Here is a 16,764-nt window from a genome sequence, read left to right as displayed (position 1 = left end):
TTTGCTTCAAGTTGGGGGGCTGTCTGTAAGCCTGGGCCTACCCACCAAAGTTTGTGAGAGTGAGGGATCATCATCTAGGACAGGTTGTAGACTCTTGATGGACATGTTGGAGAGATTTTAGCTGAGGGCTGTAGGTAACGGCCAGCAGTGTTACATTGCTTTCTTTGTCTGCCCTGTAGAAGTGACTTCTTGGTGTCCACCTGGCTCTGTTAATCTGTTTCTTCACTTCCCCAAGTGGGTATTGTAGTTTTAAGAGTGCTTGATAGAGATCCTGTAGGTGTTTGTTCCTGTCTGTGGCATTGGAACAAATGTGAGGTTGTATCTTAGAGCTTGGCTGTAGACACTGGACCGTGTGATATGATCTGGATGAATGCTTAAGGCATGTAGGTAAGTATAGTGGTCAGCAGGTTCCCAGTATAGGGTGGTGTTTATGTGACCATCACTTATTTGCACGATAGTGTCCAGGAAGTGGATTTTTCATGTGGACTGGTTCAGGTTGATGGTTGGGTGAAATTATTAAAATCTAGATAGAATTCTTCAAGTGCCTCCTTCCCCAGGGTCCAGATGGTGAAGATGTCATCAGTGTAATGCAAATCAATGTGAAGCACTTGGGGATGAGAGCTGCGGAAGTGTTGTTCTAGGTCAGCCATAAAAACATTGGCATATTGTGGGACCATACGGATACTTAAAGCAGTGCTGCTGACTTGAAGGAATAAATTGTTACCAAATCTGAAACGATTGTGGGTGAGGACAGAGTCACAAAGCTCAGCCATCAGCTGTGCCCATGACATTGTAGTGGAAAACAGACTTGAAAGGTTGCCATATATGAGCAAAAAAACCTCAAAATCAGACTATAGTATGAAACTGCGGAGCTGGAATTCATTTCTAAACCTGGCTCTATTGGACTGGGTCTGGATAAGAGACCGGGAGTGGCTAGCTGACTACAAAAAGTAATTTCCCCCTTTTTGGTATTCTCATCTTCTCATCCGTTTTTGGGAGTAGGCCACACCCACCCTTTATGAATACTTGTCCTCTACATAATACTCCCATTTTTGCATGTGTATGTCCATGCTAAGCTGAAGTTTGCACTTTATTCATCTGACAAAGTGGGTCACAGCCCATGAAAACTTATACCCACATACCTTTGTTAGTTTTTTAAGGTGCCACAGGACTCCTAATTGTTTTTGCTGAAACACACTAACATGACTACCCCTCTGAAAGATGCAATAGTGGATGTCTTGAAAAGCGAGAACCTCTGTTCTACTGATCAATGATTTTTTTTTAATCTTTTTTTTTTTTTTTAAATCATAGTATTACAGGAAAACAAGGTAAAATGCTCTCTGACCTTATGACTCCTTGGAAGGAAACTGCAGACCTAGATCTGAATGTTGCATTGCTTTTAAAAGAACTGGATGCTGTAAGGACAAAAAATAAAAAGGTAAAATAGAAATATTAAGATTACAGTACTTGCTGTTTTCCTGTTGTCCATTAAATCTTCATTTCAACCTTTGCTAATATTGTTTTACTAATTAGTTTATTTTACTGCATTAATAATCAATAGATCTCTCATCGTTTCTACTCTTAGTATTTGCTTAATGAATGTTTCTCAAAAAGTGAATGATGTTTCATTCTTTGACCTTTTTAATCAGTGACATCAATTGCTATTATCATAGATATAGATGCAAAATAAGCGTATCGCTGTAGGACCATTCATTAACTCAGTTTCAGTCAGAAGACTCCAATTGTCATCTCTGAGCATGGTATCAGGGCTCACAATGGGCTAGTTTCATGTCAGTTATTCACGCTAATGACTGGAAAATCTAGTACAGATAACAGAATTTTTCAAATGAATGATTAAGTAAGCATGCTACAAATAAGAGAATAATGTAATTTGCTTTGTTCATTTAATTTGACAGTAAGCATTTAGTTTTAAGAATTGGATAGTTTCTAACAAACTAGTAGTAAAAGTAACATGCAGTATTTTGCAGAAGTAATTATATTTAGCAACGTGACATCCCACAACAGTGCACTCCTATTAAATATTTGCTGCAAGGAGGAGCGAGATGAATGTTTTAAAAACAAAACACAAATAATTAGAAATAGTAAAATGTTTCAGTCCCCAGTCCTGCAAGCATGAATGCTGGGAGATCCCAGTGCCCTATGTAAATCATCTCCATGAGGGGAGTAGCTAATGCTATAGCCTGGTTTTACACTTTACAGCTCTGTAACTTGCTGTTCTCAGGGAAGTGTTTTTTTTCATACTGCTAAGCCAGAAAGTTACAGCACTATAAAGTGACAGTGTAGACTAAGGCCTTCTCTATGCTGGCAAGTTTTTTCACCAAGTTTTTCATGTTCACATTGCAACATGGCAAAAGTTTCAGCCAACGCCCAGTTTTGGTGACAAAAACCTTCCAGCTTCACAAGGGACTTTTGTCTCTCCCCCTTCCTTTATTGTTGATAATCATGCAGTGTTGTACTACAGCAGATTTTTTGTAAAGTTTATTGAACTCCAGCATATTTCCCACAGTGCCTCATTAGCCACTCTGGCTGGTGATGAATAGATGCGCCCCTCCCACCTGCAAACGCCAGGAACTTTAAAATCCATCTCCTGGTGTATAACTCATTGGCTGTGTCTAGACTGGCCAGTTTTTCTGGAAAATCAGCCGCTTTTCCGGAAAAACTTGCCAGCTGTCTACACTGGCCGCTTGAATTTCCGCAAAAGCACTGACTTCCTACTGTAAGAAATCAGTGCTTTTTGCGGAAATACTATGCTGCTCCCATTCAGGCAAAAGTCTTTTCCTGAAAAACTTTTGTGCAAAAGGGCCAGTGTAGACAGCAGAGATTTGTTTTCCGCAAAAATGCCCTGATCACGAAAATGGCGATTGGGGCTTTTTTGTGGAAAAGCGCATCTAGATTGGCCACGGATGCTTTTCCGCAAAAAGTGCTTTTGCGGAAAAGAACCTGCCAATCTAGACGTGCTTTCCCGAAAATGCTTTTAATGGAAAACTTTTCTGTTAAAAGCATTTCTGGAAAATCATGCCAGTGTAGATGTAGCCATTGTGTGGTGATCCTCATGGCATTTTCTTGGGGAGACAAAGGTTGTTATTCCTCAAAAAACAGTCTCCTGCTTGGGGCACCACAGAAATTTAGATCTTATAGTATGAGGTGAAGAATTGGTGCAATCACAGCAGAGCAGGACCCACAGGAACTGGGACATGCACAGTTACATTTCTTGAACCCTGTGTGAGAAACCCTACAGTGCAGAACCAAGATAAAGAAAGTCCAGTAGACATACCAGAAGGTAAAGGAGATAAACAGCCAGTGTGAAGCTGCACTCACATCATGCTGTTTTTATATACAACTGGATGCAATCCTGGGTGGAAACCTCTGCGGCAGAGGCATGTAAATTAGACTACCTGACATAGTCAATGAAGCAGGGATTTAAATATCCCCCGCTTCATTAAAATAAAAATGGCCACTGCATTGTGCCTACTCAGCTGATCGTTGGCACAATGCAGCAGTCAAAACGTGGATCAGTTGGCAAGGAAAGCCTTTGCCGATCGATCCTGTAAACCTCGCTTCAGAAGGCATAAGAAATCGGTTAGCAAAGGTTTTCCTTGCCGACTGATCCGACAGTAGGGGTATGTGTTTCACAGTTCAGGGGCCAGCTCAGCACACAGCTCCAGGAAGGTTATTTTACGCAGCCTTAAGTTCTGTACCCACTATTCTTCATCCCACACCTGCATGACAGTGTGATCCCATCACTCAGTGCTGGTTTCCTGGCCCAAAAGCAAAGCTTTACTGTGCACAGCTGGTGTGTGATAGTCCAATGCAATGCCCCTTCGTTGCTGTCCCTGTCATTCATTGTTGTCTGCATACGAATCTTCAATTGCGATCCATGATTTTGCATGGCAGACACTGGAGTTTGCAGCAAGGACTCTCATTCAAGAGGCTGAAAAGTAAGCCAGAAGTCTAGGGCGGGCTGGGAAGCAAAGAGGTGGCTGACTGGACATTTTTCACGTTTCCAAAATGCTTAGCACTACATTGTGAATTCCAACAGTGTGTAGGGACTGTTGTAGGTGAGGCCTGGTGATATATTGACAATGGATAACAGAAAAACAGGTTTGATGCATTTTCAGTTTTGGTGACATTTGCATTTTGACACCACTTTCATCACCAAACCTTTCCAGTGTAAACATAGCCTCAGCCTGAGACTCTGAAAGACATCTTGGTTCGAAAGTTATTCTGTCCACCTGTTGGGGCCCACCTGTTTTATTGGTGTTACTTTAATTCACTCGGTCTCCATTGCCATCTTGTCACTTGTTTTTTTTTTTTTTTCTTTAAACTTCAGCCTTCTAATATAATGTTGATGATGAAGAGTTTGAATTATGGTCCTTCCATGTTTTTATGAAAAGTTTGAAGCCTGCTTTCCAGAAAGGCTTTCATTTAATCTGTTCTGTGAAACAAATTATCCCATGGCTTTCACCCCTTTGTCAGGCTATGTCTACACTGTGGGTTTTTCGGGATACTGGAGGTATCCTGAAAAAAACCCGCTGTGTCCAGAGAACGCATTTGCACTTTGCTTTTTTTTGTGTGTGGAAGAGCTAACACGCTGTTTTGGAAGCCCCTGTATTCTTCCTTCCACGAGGAAAAGAATTGGAAAATGCGAAGCACATTTGGCGTAGCTTTTTCTGACAAAAACTTGTAGTCTAGACCTAGCCTCAGACCACTCAAGTATTTCATGATGCTGTTTTCAACCATCTGGCATAAACAGTGTCTAGAAGCTTATAAATAAAAGCAATAAAAAATCTGGAGCTCTTGCTTTATGCATGTAGTTCATCTAATAGGTGTATATGTCTTGATTGTTTTAATTTAAGATGTGGAGTAAATTCTGTCATTGGTTACACACTGTAGAGGTTTCTATTTTCAGTGGGAATCAACATGAACCTATCCAAATAGCAGTGCCTGACGTTTCTACAGATACTTACTTTACAATTAAGTGACAGTCACATTTGCCCTTTTCCCAAGTACAGATTTGGTTAATTCCCAAATACAAGAAGGCCTCAGTATAGGGAGAAAGAGTAAAAATTCTGGTTTACAAGCATACAGAAAAGAATGTATTACCCCTAAAACCTAGCTCAGATCTTTCCTTTTTTTCTGAATGAAAGAAATAACATTGCTGAAAAAGTATTACAAGGAAAAATATGCATCATTCATTCCATGCTGCTTCTGAATTTCTTTCTGAAATTCTGTTACAGCTAGTAGTGTCTGAGATGAAGTATCACATGTAAAAATAGACACACAGTGTTGTCTGTGATATAAAGTAGATGAAAACAGGTTGGTTTTTTTTCTTTACTAATTTAAATAAATACAAGCACATTGCTTAGTATTTGTTTTTGTTGGGTGAGAGGAATCCTTTTCTAAAATAGAAATGTTATATTTTGCTGAAGGTTAATGAAGGCTGTAAGGTGTATTTGTCGGATAAGAATCTCATTGTCCATTTGTTCAATTCAGCTTCAGGATAAGCTGTCTGAAAAAGACAAAGAGCTGAAGACAATAAAGCTGGACTTAGAACTGCACGAGAGAGCTACAGAAGCTAAGATTGCAGAAAAGACTGCAGGTACAGTAGACAAGCATTTAACAGATGGCCCTGTGGATCATACAGTACCCACGGTTGCTGTATGACGTGGCCTAGTGACTGTTAGCTATATTTGCTAAAGGAGGGAAGGTCTGAATTTTTTTTAATGTGTGGCTGTTTAGAGTTGCTTGGAAAATAGGTGGCTTTAACATCCTGGTAGTGGTATTAGTGAGAGCTTTACCTGTATTCATACTGATTTGGGCATTAAATGCATTGTTAACACCATGTCAATCCAATCACAAAAAGGTTGTTTGTTTTGTTGGAAGGTCCTGAACAAACAAGAGGAAATAATGATTACCAGTGCCTCTACCTTTCAACCAGCAGTTCAAATACCACTTATTGTTTTAGCTTGCTCAAGCTCTCACTACCCCACCTGCCCCCCTTTGTATGGAGATAGTCACACATTCACCTCAACTGGGGATTTACACTTTACTTGAAAAATTTGTTCTTCTGATAGTTAATGAATTTTCATCACATGACATTGATGATGATGATATGTCTTGGGAGGATGAGGTTTATAAAAGATTTCCATAGAGAAAGAGTTTTTAAGTTCACAGTTGAAAGTGACTACTTTAAAAATCTTTTTAAGAACAGTATAGCTGTGCAAATATGCAACCGTCATTCTCTGAGTAGGTACGTAAAAAAATAAAGTTACTTTGTAAAGTTACAAAAAGTTATATTTTAAGTAGAATATTCTTACACTTGACAAGTGATTTTTTTATTGTATTGGCAGCTGTGTGCTAAATAGAGTCAATACACCATGAGACACGAATATTACAGAGAGCTGATGTTTAGTACCTTAAGGAAAGATGAGTGTTCTTTTGAGAGATCTCTCCATTTGGTTTAAATGGTTTGTTTTACTTTTATAAAATGCTTCACACAATTTATTCTCATTCATATTTTATTAGGTTTAAGTTAGGTGCAAGGTGTATAATTGTGTGGCTGATGATCTGTCCCCAAAGTGAAAAATCAGATGGTTAGCTTAATGTTTACTATCAAGCACCTAAAAGTATGATATTCATTTTGTGTGTATCACAGATGGATGAAGGCACATATGAGGGAAGGTGCTAGATATTGTGAAACAAAATAGGAGAAATTGTGCATATTATTAAACTCCACTAATTTTTTTTAATGAATCCTCTTGTTTATCAAATCTTCTGTACGTACCACGATAACATCTTGGTTATCTAGCTGATGATTTTTTGCATTAAATTCAAGTTATTTGTTTGTTTTCTGGATGTTTGCACAGTGTCTTACTAATATGTATATATTACAGAAATATTTTATTTAAAGTAAATAGTCATTGCTCATTAAAGACTATGGGGAAAAATATGCAGATATCAAATATGTAGTTAAAATTCTAATAATCTTCCTTTAAGATAGGAGAAACACTAGTTGGCAATAAGTGACCATCTTAAGTTTAATTTTCCGGCTATGTTAGTAAATGTATTAATCCTCTCTGGGAAGATATGATGAGAAAGTAAAACATGAAAACTTGAATGTAAATCAAAGCTTTGAAGACTTAAGAACATTAGGGTAACTTTAATAAATGTCCTCCCTCTCATTTTTTTCTTTTTTTCCGCAACTCCTGGTTCTGGAGGCACAGAATTTTCTAATTGCTGAGACTGAGTGTCCTTTTATTTTTAGGCTGACTCAAAGGAGAAAGCCTCCAATATCTCTCAAGAGTTTTTGCATCCAGGTTGGTTTTACCGTGTAAAGGTTTTAGCTAACACGGATAAACACTCCACATTTTGGAGTTATCTGAACCAAACTGAATTTGTGGAGGTTTGCTGATTTAATAAAAACTTCAGGAGCAGACCTACTGTATTATTTAAAAGCTTAGTAATGAAGATTCATTATTTAGACAAATAATTTTTAAAATTTTGTTAAGTTTGTTGAGAAAAGGGGAACACATGGTGCTACAATTTCACACGTAGTTAATGTTTAATTGCTACTGTATATAGCACACGGAAGAGTGAAGCTTATAAAATGGGTGTTTGAATTTTTCCTACTGCTTAGTACCGGCTTTATGATAAGAAAACGACTCCAGAAAAATACATTGTAAAAAGCATCACATAAGGAAATAATAAAAACATTTATTATCTTCTTTGTAAGGGATTACAATTCACTTTTAAAAATGAAATTTCCAGTTTATATAAGGCCTTGCTGATTTAAAACCTGTATCATCATGGCAGAAAAAGATACCTTGGACCTTAGTTCCTCCTGTGCTGCTGACATATGGGCAGTCCTGTTTCTGCATTGATTATGGTTCTTTGCTAGTGGTATTTCTTCCTGATCGATGGAAAGGAATTCAGTATTCTCTGTCATTTCTTATGCCAGTTCTTCCTTTGCTTTCCTTGCTTTTCTTTCCTCTTTCAGATATGCAATTCAGTATTTGCTTAGAACGTTTCCCATCTTCTGAATGGTGTTCAGGTTTCAACTAGATATGTTAAGCAGGTATTTCACTAATCATGTAGTAGATAGAATTTTTATCAACTACACGATAAGTTGATATGGAAAGGCACTCAGTCCTGGCTTGCGCCAGGTCTGGGAGCTACCCCCACTGCAGCTCTGCAGTTCAAATGCAGTAGGAGCTGGGTGGGTAGGCAGCCCAGCCCCTACTACATTTAACTGCAGAGTCACAGCAGGAGTGGGTCCAGCAGCCTCTGTCGATGGTGAAATCCTATCGGGGAGCTAGGATCCCTTGCAGACAGGGGCTGCTGTCTGAGCAGCCTCTGCCCACAGACAGAGGCTTCTTTATAGCAGCCTCCTCTGCCCCCCAGTGCACTGCTGCCTCTCTCAGAGGCAGCAGCGCTGGGGGGGAGGGAAGGGGCAGCACCATGGAGATGGTGCTGGGGGCAACTGGCTTTTAAGCCAGCTCCTCCCAACACTGGCTCCTGCTTCCCTCCCCACCCCCCGTTGCCTCTGATACGTCCCTTATCTGCTGGGTTGGTGGTCCGGTGGCTTCCTCCGGGGAGGGCGAATGCTAGTAGTCAACTTGATGAACCAATAAGCCTAAGATTACATCCCTAGTTTCAACCATCTGAGCCTTCTTTCTTTTCTAATATGTCTTGCTCTGTCAGATTCCTTGCTCTCACATTTGTTTTGTCTCCTCATGAAATGTGTAGCATCTTCCTCAACCACCCCCATAGCCAACCTCCTTCTCTTTTTGGTGCCCAGTCCTTGGCCAAGACTCTGCTCGATACACTAGCATGATCAAATACAGTTGTTTCATGTAAACTGATCCTTAATTGGGTGTGGAGACCTTTGTTTGATCAGATGATATTCATCCTTCCAAAAGTGGTGTTTGCATTTCCTGTGACTATCTTGACTGCAGCCACCTTCAGATATCAGCATGCTCCTCAGATAGCAGCACTCTTCAATCTTTGGGATTTCCTTTCCATGTGAAAATGTATATGGATCTGTTGAGCAGTTGTATACCTTTCATAATCTTGGTTTTCTCTTCATTTACTTTCAGTCCAGGCTTTGCTGTTTCCTTATTTACCTCTGGTATTAGATCAATCATTCCATTCCATGTCCTACTTAGTAAAGCAAAATCATATGTAAAGTCAATGTCATGTGACTTGTCTCTGCCAACCCATTTTAAACCATCCAAAATGCCTATTGTTGCCCTCTTCATCCTCCAATCTTTTGCTAACACATAGAGGATTGATAACAAATACACACTCTTGTCTAACTCCAATCACAAAATCAAATTACTCACCTAGGCCTGTATCCAATCTTAGTTTACATCTGCTTCCAGCATATGAACTCCTTATTATGGTGTTCTGCTCATCTGGTCACCCATTGCTTCTAGTAGTATTCCATAGGATCATTCTGTGGACACTATTGAATGTTTATTAATGTCTTTTAAGATGAGTTTTGGTTCTCTTATCTGCCAAAGAGCAAATATGTTCACTGCATGATTTACGTGGATGGGGCCTGGCCATTTTTTGTAATATTCCATCCACTGCTTTTTTCCTTTTATTCAACATAGCAACAGCCAGTCCATTGCCTGGGATTGAGAGTAATGCAGTACCTCTCTGGTTCATTCACTGAGTCAGTTTACCTTTTTTTGACAGTGTAGAATGTATCTTTCTGTCTTCCCAGTTGTACATATTCTTTCACTCATATTTTGTTAGTATTTTGTTAGTTGCTTAGTTAGAATTTGCCCCTCCTCCTCTCCCCACTTTAGCACCTCTGTTCAATTCTGTCAACCTTGAGAACTTTCCTGTACTACAAGCTTCTGATGACTGCTTTAATTCATCTGATGATGATGTTGGTTCTTCATATTTAGCCCTGGCATTTCTCTCTTCACTTTGCCTGATCGTTGGCTCTGAGTAATGTAATATGAAATGGAACATTTATATCCAATGTCCAGTTGGTTCTCTGTTCATTTTTCAATATCTGTCCATGAGAGTGCCCAATGTGAATCATCTGTTTTGGTCTGATTCTTCCTGGGAGATCTTTCTCTCTTCTGTATTGCTGCTTAAAGTCTCCCTTCTGTGCTGCTGCTTGTGTCTCTGCCGCCTTCTCTTGAATCCAGATGTTTCCATCTTGCCCCTGTCTCTTCCTTATTACTCCGTCTTTTAGTCTGTATTTCGCTCTAAGAATTCTGCTTGTGTCTTGCACTGTTCCTTTAGCGCCTGAAGAACTTTATGTTCATCAGTTGCTGCCCAAATGTAATCCATCACCTCTTTATTCTGTCTTTTCTGGCCTGCTTCTTCCACCACTCTGACAGCCATTTTCTTTCAGACTTTCATCAGCCTGGTCCTATAAAAACCTGGAACCGTTACTAAATGCACTTTAGAATCAGAGCAATGTTTCCTTGTCCTAGTACCCTCTGTTTTCATGATCTTTGAGTTGACGTTGTAATATGGCCACTAAAATATAATGATCTGAGCCATCACCTGCTCCTCTGCTAGCTCAGACATTCCTCAAAGAACATAGTCCATTTTAGATCTGCATACATGGTCTCTCTGGTGGACAGTTGCATTGGCCTGTGTTCTCCGTGTGACCTGTCAGTTCTCTCGTTTTCCTTTTGTTAGGGTGTTTGTGCCACTGAGATTCTAGAGTTATTTGTCGTCATGTGTTTGGGTGCCTTCCTCTGGTCTGCCCGTAACTACTTCCCAGTCAGTAGAGTTGTTACTAGGGACATAAAAATAATAATAATTAAAAAAAACCTAACTCTGTAACTAATTGAAATTCAATCGGTTACACAGTTAATACTACACAGGCTGCCAGCCCTGTTGGCTCCCGCTGCTGACAGCCCTATGGGCTCTTAGTGATGGCGAAAAGTTTATCAGTTAACCGTTTAAACTCTTACATCCTTAGTTGTTACGAATTTCTGCATTGAACTTGCCTGTCATTGACTTGATTTTGTGGATAGACTCATCATCCAACTGCACCTGCAACTGTGCCCGTTGTGTGTGTTGGTTCATATACTTGAGATATTATTGTACAAGTATCTTGTTTGCAGCATGGTTCTTATTCTGTCATTCACGGCCTCCCAAGTCAGTAGGGTCTTTGATTTGATGTTATCAAGAATAATTCCTACCCTTGTGTATAAGATTGTACTACTATTTGATGCCATCTTCCTGCCCATCTCATTTTCACTGAGTATGTTCATATGTTATTTTTTCATTTCTTATGTAACTGCCCCAGTTTTTCTGTGCTATACAAAGTTCGTAATAGGGATGTCAAAGTGTAGTTACGTAGTTAACCGATAAACCTAAGCTTATTAGTTAATCCTGCTGACCACACGTATTTCTCCCCACTCCTGCCTCCATATAAGAGGCAGCAGGAGGTTGGGGGGAAGAGGTTTGAGCCAGCTTTAAGCCATCTCCCCATGAGCACGGGATCTGCCTGTGCCCCCCACTCCTGCATTGCTGTCTCTGATAGAGAGGTAGTAGCATGGAGAGTATGGGGGGCAGGTAGGAGCTAATATGCATAGGGAACCAACCTTTAAGCCAACTCTCTGTGCATGCCAGCTCCATGGACCTCTACAAGAGGCAGTGAGGAGCAGGGTGGGGGGGGGCAGAAAGAAGCTGGTCCTGGGTGGAGTCAGCAGCAGTGCCAGGGGTGGGGCAGAGGAGGCTACTCCATATGGGCAGTCAGTAAAAGTAGGACTGGGGGAGGCAAGCCCCCAGTCCCCACTCTGCCCCTTCCACTGAGGCCCTGCCTCCATAGGGAGCAAAGCTGCTTCCTGCTCTCATTCCCCCCCCGCCCCCCCGCACAGGGAGGCAAGGCAGCATGCTGCACGTGTCCCCCACCACCTTGTGGAGAGGAGGTGGGTGGGTGCACGGCCCCAGCCTCCACAGCCCCAGAGCACTGGGAGGGTGGGCCTTGGAAGCAGCAACACTCCACCCCCAAAATACCTATAGGAGGCATTTTGGGAGCGGAATGTGGGTGGGGCCAGGATAGTGGTTTGGGAAGGCTATGCTTTCCCCCACCTGTTATACCTGATGCCTATGCTGCTCCATGGCAGCAGCCCCTGTCCATGTGGGGTCCGAGCTCCTCGTGGACAGAGGCTGCTGCCACCCTGCGCTACTGCGTCTGTTTCAGAGGCAGCAGTGTGGGGTGGCAGGCAGGAGCCTGTCTGTGCGGGGAGCTGGTGCTCTCACACCAACATAGCTACTGCCTTTCATGGAGCTGGTTCTGCGTCTATTCAGTTACCCGCTATTTAACATCCCTAATTTGGAATTCCACATACCCACTTTTGTTACAGTTTTGTTCCTCAGTGATTGTCTGTGATATGTCTGAGTTTTAAGATCCATTTTCATCTTCAATTTTTGGTTTAAGAGAACTGTTTCTGTTGCAGTAATGTTTTGTTGAATGGGTTGCAAACACAACTGCAGAAGCCTTCTTTTTTATCCACAGTTGGGACGGGCACTGTTACTTCTAAAGAGAGTTTATTTTTTAAATGGAAAATGCCATAGATTTCAGCAGTAAATAAACCAAAACTTGTGACTTTAGAGTTTTGTTTTCTAGAGCGCTTGGGAAGAGGTAAAGAAAAAAAGCATAAATATGGGTATGTCTACACTACAGCACTAATTCGAACTAACTTAATTCGAATTAGTTAATTCAGACTAAGCTAATTCGAATTAGTGCATCTAGACCTAAAAACTAATTCGAATTAGCATTTTGCTAATTCAAACTAGCATGTCCACATTGAGTGGACCCTGAACTGAAGTTAAGGCTGGCCGGAATCAGTGCCCGCAGGGCATTAGGTTAGAGTGTGGAGCTGCTGCCTAAGGCTAGCCAAGGGCTGTGCTTAAAGGGACCCGATGCCGACCCCGGACAGACAGTTCTCAGGGTTCCCCGCTTGCTTGTCTAACTCGATGAGGGACAGCAAAGCAGTCCTGTCTTGTAGTGCCCTGAGTGCCCACACTCGGCACGTCACAGCACTCGGCCATCAGCCCGGCTGCACTTGCCGCAGGCTGCCATCCGGAGGGCCAATCGGGGGGCTGTCAGGATCTAGGAGGCCCTGCAGGAGAGCTTCCACCCCAAGGAGCCTGTAGAGCCACCCCAGTCTTCCCCACTGGGGGCTTGTGCCCCATTCCTCCCTCACCTCTTTCCACTTACCCCTCCCTAGCCCCCCTTTCTGATGTAAAAAATAAAGGACATATGTGTTCAAAAATACAAACTCTCTTTATTTAACAAAACTGGGTGTGGAGGGGGGTTGGGAGGGATTAACCTCTGGGGAGACTGGGAAAAGGAGGTGGGAGAGGGGAAGAGAGAGGATGGAAGAAGGGAGGGGGAAACCTGGGAGGAGGGAGCTGGAAGGGGGAAGCCAGGGGAAGAAGGAGGAGGGGAAGTACAGTATAAAACTATGGTATGCCGTATCTTCAGTACTGATGTGGTCTCCTCACCTCAAAATAGATATTTTGGCCTTGGAAAGGGTTTAGAAAAGGGCAACTACAATGATTAGGGGTTTGGAGCAGGTCCCATATGAAGAGAGGCTAAAGAGACTGGGACTTTTCAGCTTAGAAAAGAGGAGACTGAGGGGGGATATGATAGAGGTCTATAAAATCATGAGTGGTGTGGAGAGAGTGAATAAAGAAAAATTCTTCATTAGTTCCCATAATATAAGGACTAGAGGACACCAAATGAAATGAATGGACAACAGGTTTAAAACTAATAAGCTAAAGTTCTTCTTCACACAGCACATAGTCAACCTGTGGAACTCCTTGCCAGAGGAGGCTGTGAAGGCTAGAACTATAACAGAGTTTAAAGAGAAGTTAGATACATTCATGGAAGTTGGGTCCATGGAGTGCTATTAGCCAGGGGGTAGGAATGGTGTCCCTGGCCTCTGTTTGTGGAAGGCTGGAGATAGATGGCACGAGACAAATCGCTTGGTCATTGTCTTCAGTCCATCTCCTCTGGGGTACCTGGTGTTGGCCGCTGTCGGCAGACAGGCTACTGGGCTAGATGGACCTTTGGTCTGACCCAGTATGGCCATTCTCATGTTTTTATGGTCTAAGCTCAGGGTCGGGGTCTCACTGGACCAACTTGATTTTCATGCAAACCTGCTCCTGGGTTCGTATGTGGCCTTTGTTGGCCAGGCTGGCAGCTATCCTGCCCTAGACAGCCTCATTCCTGTGCCTAGTGTGGAGGTTGTGGACATTGGAAGCCTCCTCTCAAACCTTGATGAGGTCCATGATCTCCGCACTAGACCAGGCGGGCGCCCGCCTCTTGCGGCCCCGGGCAGGCTCCTGGGAGCCGCCAGCCTGGTCCTGGGAAGAGGTGGAGGGCTGGGTGGCAGCGGGTGGCTGGCTCATCCCGTGCCAGTTGCAGGGTCTGCTGGCTGGGTGCTGGCAGGTTTGCAACTGGCACAAGCACTGTAGCCAGACCGTGGCCCTTTAAGAGCTCCGGGGCTGGGAGGGGGGCAGAAAAGTTTCCCTGGTTTGGCCCAGAGTGGCTACCAGGGCAACCTCGGAAGGGCTAACCTCCAACTAGGTCGAATTAAGTGGCTACACAGCCTTTAATTCGAACTACTTAATTTGAACTAGTCGTTAGTCCTCGTAGAATGAGGTTTACCTAGTTTGAATTAAGCGTTCCGCTAGTTCGAATTAAGTTCGAACTAGCGGTTTGCCTGTGTAGAGCCTATGAAAGTTAATTCGAACTAACAGCTGTTAGTTTGAATTAACTTTGTAGTGTAGACATAGCCTATGTGAGGGATTGATGAGAGAATAACAAAGGAGGAAATAAAAAATAGTGAGGAAAGCAACACCAACTGTGTGTTTGTTAGAAATAACATGCTGTCAAATATAGTCTCTCTTATTCTTTGTTACAGCTCAGACAGTGAGTTTCAGCATCTGTCTTTAGTTCCTGTCTTTGTCCCAAATGTCTGGGAGTAGGAATTTAGGAGAATTTTGTTGTTGCTGTCATTCTTTGGCCATTGGAGAATGTTATTCCTGCTTCTGTTCCCCTAGGCTCCCTCTCTTGTAATTCTTTATTACTCTCCCTGCCTGATTGTCTTTCATGTAAGTCACCATTTGTGGAGGATTGTTAACTTACTTCCTCCTCCAGAGGGATAATTAAGTGAGGCATCAGGTGAAAGCAGAGGAAGAGAGAGCCTTATAGGTATTCAGTCATATAGGATGATGGAGAGGAAAACGGGGATCTGTAGGAAGGAAGGTAGTAGGAGAGGAAGGAGAAAACCTCACAGGAGCGGTTTCCAAAGAAAGGGAGGAACCTCTCAAAGGGGAAAGAGGAAAGGGATGGACATCAATGGTACAAAGGGAAAAAGGAAAGATGGTGCCTCCCAGGTGGGAGAAGGGGGGACCATGCCAAAAGAGGGAAAGGGAGAGCAGCAAGTAGGGGTGGAGGCACTGCAAGGAAGAGATGGGAATAAAGAAGGTGAATATTCATTCAATCGTGTGAGAGGAAGGAACAGATCTCAGTTTGAAGAATAGCCCATTAGGCCTTCCCCAAGAAAAGACTAAATAGATATATAGGAGGCAACCAGAGTCTGCAAACAGGAAAGGATAGTTGTGTGTAAGGAAGAGTTTTAAGTTGAAGCCAATATTGGGTTGCAAAAACTTCCTAAAGCTTTGAAACCTGAGGGTTGCTCCTTCACTGGTTTTGTGTTCTAGGTATATTTGATATGTTGAAAATGGAGTCTTGCAGACTCTTTATGTTAATAGGGCTGCATCTCTGCAACGAAGTGTTATATAGTGACCAATGTCATACTGTAATATATGAGGTGAAGTATGTAGAATGAGACTGATGACCAAGAATGGCCCCAGTGACCTCTGTAGTCAAGTCTCTCCAGAAGGTCTGAGCTTCAAGTGCATTGCAGCACAGGATTGCTCGAAACAATCTTATGGCCAGGGCAGTCTCTCTCAAGAACAAAAGTACTTTTTTCTTACAATAGACTAGGCTCTCCACTTGGATATGGGATATGAGACTTAGATCAATGGCACCAAAGAGAAGAAAATACCTTCAGGGTGATGAGGGGTCATATCTCTGAACTTGTACTTTCTAAAATGAGGATCCCTACATGTTGATTAAGCAAACAGCATAATGCTAAAAAATGACTGTGGCTATGTCGACCAGCTATAAGAACCTTCCAGGTTATCTACTGTATCCAGTGAGTCTTGGACAAGACATGGGCTATTCTACATTCATTTAAATCATGTAAATAACTTTCTCTCCCTCTCAAAGACATAGCCCAACACATTTCTTGCATGCCCCTTGTAATAGGAAGAAAGCCTCAGACATAAACCTGTGTATTAGAGATCTGGCATGAGGCAAGACCTGCTTACAGAATCTAGCAAGACTGTCATTGAAGAAATATACATTTCTTAGAAGTGGGAAGTACAGAGTACAGGCAGTCCCCGGGTTACGTACAAGATAGGGACTGTAGGTTTGTTCTTAAGTTGAATTTGTATGTAAGTCGGAACTGGTACCTATTGTAGGGGAAACTCTAGTCAAACATTTCTCCAGAGCTCAGGTTTATTCTCCCACACCTCACTTCCCTCAGTCCTTTATTCTCAAGCTGAGGTGTCTGCTGAGAAAAGCCGCTCTGCGTCTCCCGGGTCTGCTGGGGGGGGGGGGCACTAGCTTCGCGTCTCCCTGGTCTGCTGGGGGGAAGCAGCTAGTGCGGGGTTGTCTCACCCCGT

The 16,764-nt window shown here is 42.5% G+C and overlaps 1 protein-coding gene across 4 annotated transcripts in view; it reads left to right on the top strand.

Moving 5' to 3' along the window:
• Window positions 1–16,764, top strand: part of MIPOL1 (mirror-image polydactyly 1) — a 303,297-nt gene that overhangs the window by 74,088 nt on the left and 212,445 nt on the right. For all 4 annotated transcript variants that reach the window (XM_075926916.2, XM_075926909.2, XM_075926913.2 and 1 more), the window contains 2 exons: window positions 1,312–1,438; window positions 5,515–5,620. In XM_075926916.2, coding sequence (XP_075783031.2) covers window positions 1,312–1,438; window positions 5,515–5,620 — 233 coding nt within the window. The remainder of the gene's footprint in view (window positions 1–1,311; window positions 1,439–5,514; window positions 5,621–16,764) is intronic.

The sequence above is a fragment of the Pelodiscus sinensis genome, chromosome 5 (assembly GCF_052426305.1).
Source record: "Pelodiscus sinensis isolate ZL-2025 chromosome 5, ASM5242630v1, whole genome shotgun sequence".
NCBI lineage: Eukaryota > Metazoa > Chordata > Testudines > Trionychidae > Pelodiscus > Pelodiscus sinensis.
The sequence above is the reverse complement of the archived record's forward strand: the minus strand, read 5'-3'. Positions and strand labels throughout refer to the sequence as shown.